At 40.7% G+C, this 12,558-nt stretch overlaps 3 protein-coding genes across 3 annotated transcripts in view; all 3 read right to left on the minus strand.

The window, feature by feature from the left end:
* The window catches only part of LOC109475614, a 2,550-nt gene extending 972 nt beyond the window's left edge, over positions 1-1,578 (minus strand). Inside the window, exons 1-3 of the mRNA XM_019776331.1 lie at positions 1,100-1,578; positions 547-735; positions 150-230 (exon numbers count right to left, since the gene is read on the minus strand). Coding sequence (XP_019631890.1) covers positions 150-230; positions 547-735; positions 1,100-1,108 — 279 coding nt within the window. The 5' untranslated portion in view covers positions 1,109-1,578. The remainder of the gene's footprint in view (positions 1-149; positions 231-546; positions 736-1,099) is intronic.
* A 380-nt stretch (positions 1,579-1,958) lies between these two features.
* On the minus strand, positions 1,959-9,109 carry LOC109475615 (lipoyltransferase 1, mitochondrial-like). Its single transcript, XM_019776333.1, has 13 exons — positions 8,566-9,109; positions 7,933-8,078; positions 6,840-6,987; positions 6,317-6,375; positions 6,105-6,168; positions 5,735-5,845; positions 3,999-4,157; positions 3,686-3,793; positions 3,375-3,518; positions 3,219-3,287; positions 2,818-2,892; positions 2,566-2,680; positions 1,959-2,186 (listed from the first exon to the last, which is right to left on the minus strand). The coding sequence occupies exons 1-13, from the start codon at positions 9,016-9,018 to the stop codon at positions 2,056-2,058; spliced, it is 1,782 nt and encodes a 593-aa protein (XP_019631892.1). The 5' UTR covers positions 9,019-9,109; the 3' UTR covers positions 1,959-2,055.
* Positions 9,110-10,094: 985 nt separating this feature from the next.
* On the minus strand, positions 10,095-12,552 carry LOC109475659 (dermatopontin-like). The gene is made up of 3 exons (XM_019776415.1): positions 12,373-12,552; positions 11,286-11,431; positions 10,095-11,132 (listed from the first exon to the last, which is right to left on the minus strand). Exons 1-3 carry the CDS (start codon positions 12,448-12,450, stop codon positions 11,087-11,089), a joined length of 270 nt encoding a protein of 89 aa, XP_019631974.1. The 5' UTR covers positions 12,451-12,552; the 3' UTR covers positions 10,095-11,086.
* Positions 12,553-12,558: the final 6 nt, after the last annotated feature.

Consider the following 12,558-nt stretch of genomic DNA (forward strand, 5'->3'; position numbering starts at 1 on the left):
CCCCCCAAAAAGTAACATCGCCGTCACAAAGGAGGCTAGAAGAAAATTATGATTTGGAAGTTGCTTCAAAATACAGAAGCATCCCTTGAAGATGAAAATTTGGATTAAGCAATTTTCCACAAATACCAAAAGTTCTGTAAGTCACTCACTCTCTCTTGCTGCTTCTTCTTCTTTGCCTGAGCCTTTTCAAGCATCTTCTGGGCATACTTGTCAGATTGTCCGTTTGCTTCCTAAGTAAGGGTTTAGAACAGATGTAGTGTTTCTCAGTCTATAGAATATTTATGACATACATTCCAATTACCTATATGCTATTCTTTGGTAGTAACAGTACTTTCTTCATAAATCTTATATCACTGTGTAGATATCAATTTCTCATAAAACAACACTTCTGTACCCTCATCAGCTTGATACAAGTTACATGTATAAGATGATTTTAGTATTTCATAAGCTGCAAATTTTCTCTTCAAATCATTGGTATAAACAACCTGAAAATATGTTGAGAATCTTTTCTGAGTCATGATTGTTCCCTGTGTGATTGGTACTCACCCCTTTGCTCTTAGACTTGCTCTCTGTGCCTGTCAGTTTCTTCATCAGGTGAAACAGTCCACCACCACCTCCTCCTGAGGCCTTGGGCTTGTCTCGTAGTTCCTGTGATGGTTCTTGTGGGTTATCTGTAGGCATTTCTTCAGGTGTTTCTTCTGGCATGACCTGTATTTCCTGTAGGGTTTCTGCAGCCTAACACAAACAACAGGTCCATGGAAGTGTTCTGACATCCATGCACTGTTTGCTTTTTGAAACATGCAACATCTTAACTGTGCATCTTTTTTGAACTGTGCAACTTTGTAACCGTGTACATGTAGTACCTTTTTAAACTGTGTAACTTTCTACTGTGTACCTTTTTCAACCGTGCATTTTTCCAACCGTGTACCTTTTACTATACTTGGGGACACCACTACACAGTTGAGAATGTTTTTTACCCCATTTCCACTAGCCATAATTGACCGGTTTAGAAGTTTGACATTACTTGTTAGAAGTCTATAATGCATACTTCTAATGCTCAAGGACAAGGGTTAGCAAGAAACTTGGAAGTTGAACTTACCTCTGCCATGGTTATGTGCCTGAGAATGGGTCTTGTGGGAAGATTCTTGATAACGTCAGCTTAGCCCGAGTGTGTTGCTGATGTGTTAGCAGGTATCGTGAAGATGACGTGTTATGACGCATGCGTTTGTCTTGACGAGTGTGCATCTCATCATTTAATCATCGGTGTCCATCATGAAGAATTTATAGTTTCCAGCAGGAAACGAGTAACATGATACATGTACAGTATTTCATTATTTTGCCCCTCCAATGATAGGTGAAGGAGGGACCCTTATACTGGCCCATACTTTCCTTTTGTGATTGAAGATCTTAATATGTTTGGTGGCGAGACTGCAGCTATTATCAATTTAACCTCCTAAATGGACGTTAACAGAAACGTTGCTTGAAAAAGTGGTGATTCAGCTGATCAGTTAGTGGCAGGGATTCTTCACTTGTATAGTAATTGCCTACTTCAGTACAGTAGTCAGTTACAAGAAGTAATTGTAAGGACTAGTGCGCAATTCATATTGTCAGAGAGAATGTCATTCCATAAAACTGCTGATGTCGTCACATACTGCTGAGGTCATCGGTACCGAAGCTAATTTGAGAGATACTAAATAATTTCATCTCTTGGGTGAATAACTTTGTTTTATGGATCTGGAGAGTTTTACGTGTTTCACTAACAGGCCATGTGTTGTCACACTCTGGGAATATAGTTGATTTGTGTTGTAGCAACTAATCCTATCCCCCTAACATGACTGATTTTCAAAAGTGTTACCTGCTGCAAAGTAATGCTCATAAAAGGCTTCATACTTTAAGTCAATACAAATTTAAAAATCTAAAAAACACAAAGAGAGGAAATGTAACACCATTAATTCCAAAATTATAATTACATGTATTTTATATTTCTTCATGAGCCACAGACCATCCTACATGTCATAATTAACTCCAAATATGGCGCGCAGACATTAGACATTATTACACAAGTTTGTTAACAATGAACTGACAGAGTCTCTCAGCAAACTGCCGCTCATTGTCTGACATTCTCCTGTAAGATTGTAGAGACTTCTCCAGGCCTGCCTGGACATCAACAGAACGGAATCTTCTTCCTGCATGGAAAATATTCTATAGTTGGTACATGTAACATAATTCGACTTTATACACAGTTTATTTACATAACATAACTCTCCACAATAGTGTCAGCAGTATAGGGTCCTCATAGTGCCTTGTGGAACCCATATGGATAGCTGTGAAACAAGCCTCTACCAGCTGCAGGCTTCAGAAGTGGTTGTGGAAGATTGGTCAAAATGACAGATAACATTGCCAAAGGAGTTAGTCTGCTAAAGTCTACTAACTGTACTCCTTTAGTGGATTAACTTCCCTGGCATGTTATCTGTCTACTAGTATTTGGCCAAGTTCTACTCTTTCCAGCCACCTCAGAAGCCTGGTAGAGAAATTAAAAATATGCAGCCATTTCTGCAGCCATACCTCTCATGGAGTAGCCTATGTCCTGGATGAGTCCTTCTGACACCCACAGTAATGGACACTCCAGGTAAGAGTCTACTATGATTCCCTTCTGAACCTTCATGTACACACCTAATGGCTGGGGAAAAAACAATAAAGGAATTGTGCTTTTAGAACATTGCTGATGACAACCTCCCAGTGAAAACAATAAGAGAAACTAGTGGCTTGGTCAATGTGAAAAATACAAATATCAAAATTTGAAACTTTGTAGCTCACCACAGCTAGTCCGTTGACAGGTTTTCTTAAACATATGTTGAAAGGAGGTGTTTTTCCATATATCCACTCCCAAGACTGAAAGGAAAATAAAATGAGTCTTCCAGATTGACTTTCTCTTTATGCAATGTATCAGCATAGACAAACTACATTGTAAAACACAGAAATTCTCAGATTTAAAGCTCATATCCCATCCTTACCATGCTTTCAGTATGCTGGACTTTCTCAGTCATTAGCATCTATTTCTAGTCCTTTCAGCTATAACTTGTGGGAAACATGACATTCCTGACCAATCCGAGTGACCAAGATTCACTTCTAATAAGCACTTTTAAAAGGACTTTGGCTCTAGCTTTGAAGACAGGTGTTAACTAAAATTCATTTCACAATACATCACTTCATCATACCTTCAGTTCTTCTGTAATTTTTCCAATACCTGGGTACAGGGCCTCACTGGTGGGATCCACATCACATACCTGGGGAAAAAAAGGAAAGGCATGTTGGAGATTGCTTCACAAAAAATGCTAATTTTAAAAATGCTTGACAAAAAAATTATACCTCACCTGTTTCATCTGCCCTTGATGATTTTCCATGAAATATTCAGCAATGGTGTCCCCTAAAACTCCAGTATCAATGGTAGGGTCCACTTCGTTTAAGTTTATGACCTCTGACCTTATACTTTCAGTGGCAGTGGTCTTCAAGCCATCCTGAAGTTGAGACAAAAAAAATTAATATTTTTCTGTGTTATGTAATAATAAGTATATCTGAAAGTCATGTGTAATATGCAGAATGGAAATACTGTAACCTAACAATTTTGTCATTGCACAAATCTGTTTGAAATAGAAAATGAAAAGTAACACAGCGGATAACCTACGTATCCAGAGACTAGGACATCCTTCAGTACTTGTGTGTTGACATGACACAGCAGGGTACAGTGATGGTAGGCTGTCTTACGGCCCAGCTTGGCAGCAGTTCCTGACAGCTTTTAATACAAGAAGGAGAAAAATGTGCACTTTAGACAGAGATCTTTGAAAAGCACTTATTGACATAGAAACACCTTTCTCAAGTTTTGAAACTAAGTCTCTCCTTTTTCTCTTTTTAGTATTGGTCATCGGTTGTCATTAGATACAGGATCACATATACATGTATCTCAAGAATGACATTTGTGACAGGTTGTAGTATTGTACCTTGTACTTGTCCTTGAGTACTAAGTCATCCCTCTTGTTGACAGACAGGTCCAGACTTGGCCACCTCCCCTTCAGTGCTGTCACCAGGTCCTGAAGGTTCTGTTTTCTTCTGTAGGTGTCTCTGGAGGTCATGAAGGTCACATTCAGGTTTCCCAAGTCCTGTTGGGATACAAAAGCTTTAATGAGCTGTCTGAGGGCAACTTGGCTCCTTTTTGTCTTCGTCAGAAGGACTATGAAATTGTCTCGCCGGAGTGTGGGGAACTGCGGATTTTGCGATATAACTCTGGAAGGCATCATTCGACGTCCATGATTTTTGGCAGGCAGATTACCGCTGTTGAGGCCAAAGTCAAGTACAAGTTTCGGCTTCGTGGGGGGTCCGTGCGTCACGTTAGTGCACCTTTTGTGTTTGTGGCTTGTTAGCAAGATAACTCAAGTATTTGTAAAATGTTGATTATAATTCTTGGTGTGGTGCTTACTATTGTCGGGACCAAGGTTAAGTTCGTAACTGAGCATCGTGGGGGGTTTCGTTGTGACTACAGGGGGCATTTTGTTAATTTTTCTTGTGAGCAGGATAACTTTTGTATGTGTGGATGGAAGTTAATGAAATTTGATAGGCATGTTACTGTGATGGTCTCCAAGATTGAGTTCAAAGATGAGAGTCGTGGAGGTCGTTATGTCCCCGTAATAGGACCTTTTGTGTTTAGAAATCCCCACCTACATCTGCTTGGAGACAGCCGACAGCTGGATATAGCCGGGGAACCCCATAATGGGATGGGATCAGATGACGTTACATTGAGGGATTGTACTATAACTTCAGCAGGGGGAGGATAGGTTGGACATATGTCAGGTTATTTTCTTCGGCCGGCCACACCAAGTAATTGCTATGGATGACGTCCACTGGAGACCTTAAATCTAATTACCTTGAATTTAAGGCAAGCGCGCAATAAAAACACGAAGGGCCGAAAAACGAGATGCCTAGATTTGGAATATACTAACTGTAGAAGTACAAATGTTAGGACACAAAGAACACAAGAAACAAGTCTTCTATTTGTCATAAAGACAAATTAACAAAACAGCAGTAGTCACCCCGTTCTGATTCTTTCCTTTATAACATCTTCTCTTATTATATTTTGCGGCGCTGTTGTGACACTTTTCAACACAGTAAGAATTTCTTGAACGTTTTTTTCCAGTAACAGTCCAAACTCAAATAACGTGGGGGGGGGCTAACACGGGTGACGACGCATCTGTATAATCTGCGGCAAACCGTTTCAGGGTGTTCTGTACCATAAAAATAGTACAGAGATTCTTTTGTTCTTTAGACCAAATTGATTGTTAAAAAGAGTGAAGAATACGCATGTTAATTTCTCTAGAACGATGTACCTCTGACGAAGACATGAGATCTCCGACCTCTAGTTATAGTTAAAATCATCATGATGGTACAATGGTGTCTCATTAGGCCTATCCAAATACTGCAAGTATGAACTTCCCATCATTTACTAATATCTTATCATAACAAAATATCCTCATTCATTATTCACATTTTTAATCCTTGTTTGCATAATATATGTAATAATGGCAATCATCATTTAAGCTATTTACATTCCACAAATCACAATTATCTGTCAATGCGTGTGGAACTTCTGGTGTAATTCCTAGATTTCTTGCAGAGTGATTATGTACTACACCATTATACTATTAGGCTTGCCCCTGAGGTGTTGCCAAAAAGCTCTCCCTACATGGTAGACTGTTCCCCCTCCACTTCTCCTCCTGACCAGGTGGATGCCCTGCTCCTGTAGTCTCTTCACTTTACACTCAGCCCAGGGGTTCTGGTGACGACCAATCACAACCTGGGTATCAAGACATTGTACTGTTAGGGACTACGTACTCCGTAGCAATTTTCAAAAACCATTATTGAAAACTGACAATTCTTATTTTTTATTAACACATCTGTCGAAGCAGTTAAATAGAACATTTCAGACAATGACTACCGATATATCATGGTTGATCAAAAAAGATGACATAAATATGAGAAATGTTTGTAATAAATAATGTTTTTGATTTGATCAGGATTGGTCTTTGCTGAACAAAGGAGTCTTCCATACTTACTGTAGGCTCATTTCTCCAGAGTAGCAGAATATCTGTGTCTGTGAAGTCTTGGTTCTCATACAACCTGAAATGTGGTAATTTGAGAGGCCTCATAATGTTCAACTTTCATGTACAAGTCAATCATGCTACCCGAGTTAAAAATATTAAAATTCTGAATTTAATAGTAATTTCTCATTCATTTTCATACACACTCCAGATGAGAACAGACTTACCAGTCTTCAAAAGCCAGATTCGCAAATGGATCTGTTGAGGTTGATTTGTACACAAGTCCCTGTAAGGACATAAGGAGTTTAATGTTTATGTTATTGCATGACATCATAATCACACAGTTTAATTGGAGCTTATCCAGACTATTCCGCATTTGGCTAGTATCCTGGTAAACTATATAGAATCTGGTACTCGGGCTAGATTTGACCTCTTGTTGTACATAGACACTATGTTCTAGTCCCAAACGTAGTCAACTTTGGCATGACAACATTCAAACACAGATACGAAAGAAATTAAGGCTGGGGAGGGATTAGCCGTGGCGACTCTTGATTCGGGCAATGTAAGCCCGAATCAAGAGTCGCCACGGCTAGGGAGGATTTCTTATATAGGTTTTTGTAAGGGGGAGGGGTGTGGTTATCTGTGTCAGTCTGTGAACTTATGGGTACACCATACAACGTACTACGCCATCAATTCCTTATCATCACAACTAATGTAGATTATGTTGATGAACAGCACATAACATTTTACCTTTGGTTTCGGTCTGGTGTTGGGCTTAACGCCAGAGCCGCTGTCCGGGATAGCAGACGAAAAACACCGGCGGTGGGCGGTGGTTCTTTCGGACAAAGTTTTACACCTAAATTTCACGTGTTTTCCGATGATTTCTGTTTTAGTAACACTAGAACTGATTAAGGATCGTTCTGGTATACAATGCGATGTTTTAAACGAGTGAAACAGCGAGAGAGAGGTAGGAAAACGCCGTGCGGAAAATGTAAACAGAAACGTGCCTCGTCTACAGGGCGCAGCCATCTTGGATTGTCCCGGTGGCTTCTGGGATATTTCACCTCGCCGAGGGGTCATAGTTTGACCTACTCAATGTTTGATGATCAAAACGTTATGACTAAGTCATGGAACGGATGAAATTTCATCCCCATTTACTATTCCACTAAAACCGGTGCAAGGAATGTATGTTAAATTCGACAGGTAAAAGCTACTTTTAATAGCATGCTAAGCAGCTTCGATCGCTTGGCATACTCAATGAAGAACAAAAATAAGGACCTCAACACTCTTGAAGACGCCAAATTTATTTTCAGTGCTCAATCATTTACACAAGATATCACTACTGCTTTTGTTTTTGTTTTGAAGCCTCTCTCAGCTCAGTGTAGCATCGTCAGAGATGAACTCGGCTAAGTTGGTTGGACCTAGGGAAGGCTGATCAAACAGGTGTCATAGCGGTAGCGGCGGTCCCTGGGGAGGGCAAAAGACAAATTTCAGCGTACATCGTTTATAAAAGCACAGGTCGAATTGCACGGTTTGTCTGATTGCAAAGAATGACTCTGGTTTGTAAAGTTGTAACACAAGAAACAATGTGCAATGCGAAATGTGACAATTTCATTCCAGATGTCCGGCGAAGAATTTGACATGGCGAATACTTCATGGTGCTAAACAAGGGAACCGACAGACAGTCGCCCACAGCGTCCGTTAATATTCAAAATTTCAAATCAAATACTTTGGGCATTAGATAAACACTACATTTTCTACAGTTCTCTTCCCTTTAAAGTGAAGGCCGCCGGACGAGCATTAAAAATATTCAAAAAGTGATTGAAAAATTTTGTGAGCTTACCCGTAGTCGTTGTCATGGTAACTGTGCACGCCCCTCAGGTAGAAGCCGTCAGAAACGTTGAAGTCGCCCGGCTGACCTAGGCCGTTGGTGTAGTTGGACAGGACGTTGTTAGACGTCACCATTCCGTAAACCTTCGAGCACCGGACCTTTGATAGTAGGGGAATATATCATATTTAAGTACCACCTGTTTCTTATTAATTATTCTGTTAAGAATTTACTAGTATATGAAATGCAGTCAACGTTATATGTCATACAAGCACAAAAATAGTTAGAAATACTAGTAATTTATATTATTGTGACACAGTATGTGCTTTTTATCCCCGTTTCCACAGCGATTTTTGCTCGTTAATAAACTTGGCGCAGCACACATGTTTAAAAAATTGGCACAATTTCAAAAGATAAATGCCGTCCAAAAGTACACTTTGAGGTTGATGGGATAACCACAAAGCGCCGAAAAAGGGCCCCATCTTTCAAAATTTCAGGATCTTTTGAAATAAGCTTTTTTTTTACAACAGACTGCGAGGCAGAGTGGCAGGGCTCTTTCACAAGGCGCTCTCAACAAAACTTGAGCGCTGTACATAGTATTTTTGAGATCAATCAAAATCCAAGACAAGAACGAGCGAACAAACTCACGTTCCACCTGCGGTCCTCCCGTCTGTTGCTGTGCTCGCTCTTGAAGCCCGTGATGATGGCGTTAAACGGACACTGGTAGTTCATCACACTGTCATAATCATTGATCCATCCGGACCAGAACAGCTCATGGAAGACGGACACCCCGGGGATCGGCTCGCAGTCGAACCGCCAGATCCTGTCTTTAGCCGCGGTGCAGTAGGCGTTCTGGACGCGCCTGATGACCTGGAAATCCGGGCACAGGAACGTGAAGGTGTTGTCCCAGGTAGTCTGGGCACCCGGCAGGACGTTCGCGGGGTCCGGGCAGAGGGGCCGGGGCCGGGGTCGGGATTCTGACCGGCGGCGGCTGTGGGGACCTCCTCCTCGGCCACGTCGGCGGAGCCAACAGTCGCCCAGTCCGACTATCAGTCCAACCACGGCGATAGCCAGGAGAGCACGGAAGAGCGTAGATGCCATGTCGAGATCTAAGAAGACCTTTTCATTAACAAGACGGCTGAATTTTGTATGACATATGCGCGACGATCCGCCCAAAGTGCCTGTCTGTGCCGCAAACTAAATCTCTTCAGGTCCTTGCGTTATTCAAATACACGTTTGCCAGGTTCTTTCCGCATTCTGAGAAGGGGTGGATTATGTCATTGTTCGCCAGCGGTTGGCCGTACCGAGTTTTTATGAGGAAACGGCGGTTATTTTTTTGCAGTGTCTGTAAGTTCAATGACTTTGAAGCTAACATCCGGTGTCAATCCCAGAGATGCGTTGTTGGCAGTAAGGACACAGCAAGGTTATGGATGACATCCTCAGCAGACTCCAAATCTAATGCGAAAAAAACAAGGTGGGCAAAAAAAACAAGATTCCTACATTTTCAAATTTTGAGACCATATACCTTGTTAAACAAAAATTGAGGCAACTAAACCTGATATCACAACCAACAGGTCCTGTATTTAACAGTATTACGTACCTGTCCTTGTAGATGTCTTCACATCAATGTGTGGAAAAGCCAACATAGGCAGCTACTGGGACTCATATGGGATGGAAAATCTTATACTGTCAACACTTGCCATCATACGCGAGAAATTGTGCCTCAAGTTTGCTGGATTCCTTCTGGTCTCTGAACTGGTAGACGTTTATGATATATTTGCCTATTTTCGACTTGTTGGCTACCGTCAGAGGCTAGGGCAACAATTTTTTTTTTTCTCTCCAAAATCAGGCGACAATCAATACGCGCGCTATCATCATGTGGCCTACATTAGTTTTTGTACCACACGCTCGTGTTTTCTAGCTGTACTCTGGGGTATAATCATTGATGTTCTGATAGATTTATAAATTTGTTTACCAAGCTATAAGAAACAGACGAATATATGTACTGTACTATCATAACTGAAGAATCAAAATGATTTTTTATAAATCAAAATATCAGATAACAGTTATTTCCTTTTGAGAACACAATTACAGCAGTGACAGAAAACTCTTTACAGAAACGTCGTTGCCAGCATGCGGTTGGAGTGGATATGGACAAAAAAGACGTGTACATCATATAGTTGCAACGAAAAGAATTTTTATTCAAAACTGACCAAGAAAAAACAACAAAAGTTTCACACGTATCTAGCAACTAATTTACTCCAATGTACAATTTACTGGCTTGGTGTCCTGATAAGGTTGAAAAAATAACAAAAGTTTCACACATATCTAGCAACTAATTTACTCCAAATACTGGCTTGTAGTCCTGATAAGGTCGAAAAAATAATGCCTTTACGACATATTTATCAAACCACGCTTTAGTATGCACTTTATGAAAACAATATACATTTCATTGCCTGTTACCATTCAGGTATGCGTTACATTCACATTCAAATTTCAGTTCTAGCATATCTTTATCTGGTGACATTTCCTCCCAGTGTGAGAGTAATCTGGTTAGAAGTTACAGTCAGCACGCGGACCGCTATAGGATTCCTAAAGGTTGTCGTACAATTCTGATGTCGCATTTTTAAGCGGACTGTGACACTTCAGACCGTGTACTAACCACTAAAATGATCTAAGACGACCCTTTCAGTAACAAGACGACTGAATTTTATATGACATATGCGTGACGATCCGCCCAATGTTTGCCATTATAATTGCACGACGATCCTATTCGCACGACGAATGTGACCGCACTCTAATTCTACGCTTTAGCCACTCGTGCTGACAAAGTGTCAAATTGACTTCGTATGGTTGCTAGATCTAGAAGTATTACTGCTATATGTAATACAGTTTATGTGGACTATAAAATCTTAATTTCAAAACATGTGATTACCTATTGGAAGAAAATACTACCATCCCTGACTTACTAAGTTACTACATACATGTAAGTCTGTCAGTCTAAACACCAAAAATATAGGTTAAAATACTAATTTTGTTGTTACATGGCGCCACATAAGTATTTAAAAAACGGAATGAATGATAATGATAGCTTGAAAAGAATTGTGACACAGACTGGTCATGGAATGCAGCATATTTTCACCACTTTTACAGGCGGTGTCGTCTGAACCTAGGGCAGCTCGATCAAGCAGATCTGGTACTGGTAACGTCGGTCCCTAAGGAAATTAAACAACAAGACACTGTCAGAAAAAAGTCACAGAAAAAGGAAGAAACAACAACAACAAAAAAACAAATAAACAAAAATATGTAGTTACAACGCCAATGATGGTGAGAAAGGGGACGCGTGTAAAAATGGTGTTTTTATTTACCCGCGGCCGCCATCGTGGAAACTGTGCATGCCCCTGAGGTAGTACCCGCTGGGCACGGTGTAGTCACCGGGTAGGTCGAACTCATTTGCATAGAGGGAATGGGCGTGGTTTTTTGTCGTCATACCGGACACCTTGGAGCACTTCATCTGTAGAAGAAATTCGAAATCATGTTTGAATACAACATTCCAGTCATTAAATGAAATACAAGCTGTAACATGATATGTACACAATGTTCGATACCTTTCTAGCTAGCAGCGCTAAGACGATAGACTCATAGAGGCATGTATCGAGCCACTTTATAATAAAGGGTTAATGCACTGCCCCGAGTTGTATATGGTGTCATAACTGCATGAGCAGCTGCCATAACCACCGAATAAACCACCGTGTGAGCGAAGCGAACGAGGTGGTTTATGAGGTGGTTATGGCAGCTGCCCATGCAGTTATGACACCATATACAACGAGGAAAAGGCAGTGCATTAAAATTATTATCATATAGCCTATCCAAACTGTCAATCAACACAATTCCTGTTTGAAATACAACAGCTTTAATATATATACATACATAAAAATACATTCGAATATATTATACGCTTTAAAACAATATGGATAATTTCATTTAATGCAAATTGTAGTTTAAATGAAGCTAAACAAAAAAGTTTATTGGACAGAAAAATGCTACAAAGGTTTACAGAAAGAGTCGCATGCCCCTATACCCTATAACATAATGGTATCAGCCATAACACGACATGTGCTGTTATTCCGCCATAACACCACATGTGCTGTTATCGGGAAATAACAGCACGGGTATCCGGGCCTCTGATTGGTCCGCGCCGTCCGGCTATATGATAATAGTCTTTATTAGCAATCCTTTAATAATGTATCAAATGACCAGAGTTAACATCGATCACGTTGGCTATCTTAAAATTCTAACATATCTATTTAAAATTCTAACATATCTATACGCTGCGAGTGCTTTTCTTCTTTTCATCATGATCCACAAAATCGAAGGCAAAGCTTGAATTCTATAAAGCTCTGCATTCATGCGCGTATTACGAACCTGTAAAGCAAGGAAAAAATAAAAACTCACCTTCCACTTGCGGTCGTTGCCGCTGTGTTCGCTTCTGAAGCCGGTGACGATGGCGTTGTACGGACACTGGTAGTTCATGACGCGCCTGTACTCGTTCACCCAGGACGACCAGAAGGCCTCGTCGAAGCGGGAGATGCCGGGCACAGGTTTGCACTCGAACCGCCAGACTCGGTCTTCTACCGTGTT

This window comes from Branchiostoma belcheri, unplaced genomic scaffold, assembly GCF_001625305.1.
Source record: "Branchiostoma belcheri isolate BF01 breed outbred unplaced genomic scaffold, Haploidv18h27 scaffold34, whole genome shotgun sequence".
Lineage (NCBI taxonomy): Eukaryota > Metazoa > Chordata > Leptocardii > Amphioxiformes > Branchiostomatidae > Branchiostoma > Branchiostoma belcheri.

Excerpts from the sequence above, each read along its gene's own strand:
- LOC109475615 (XM_019776333.1), bottom strand. The coding sequence starts at position 9,018 with ATGGCATCTACGCTCTTCCGTGCTCTCCTGGCTATCGCCGTGGTTGGA. Across the intron at positions 8,079-8,565 it reads GGGAGGACCGCAGGTGGAAC|GTCCGGTGCTCGAAGGTTTA; the intron begins GTGAGTTTGTTC and ends CTACTATCAAAG. Across the intron at positions 3,519-3,685 it reads ATGTCCTAGTCTCTGGATAC|GATGGCTTGAAGACCACTGC; the intron begins GTAGGTTATCCG and ends TCTCAACTTCAG.
- LOC109475659 (XM_019776415.1), bottom strand. The coding sequence starts at position 12,450 with ATGAACTACCAGTGTCCGTACAACGCCATCGTCACCGGCTTCAGAAGC. Across the intron at positions 11,432-12,372 it reads GCAACGACCGCAAGTGGAAG|ATGAAGTGCTCCAAGGTGTC; the intron begins GTGAGTTTTTAT and ends TTTCTTCTACAG. Across the intron at positions 11,133-11,285 it reads TTCCACGATGGCGGCCGCGG|GGACCGACGTTACCAGTACC; the intron begins GTAAATAAAAAC and ends TAATTTCCTTAG.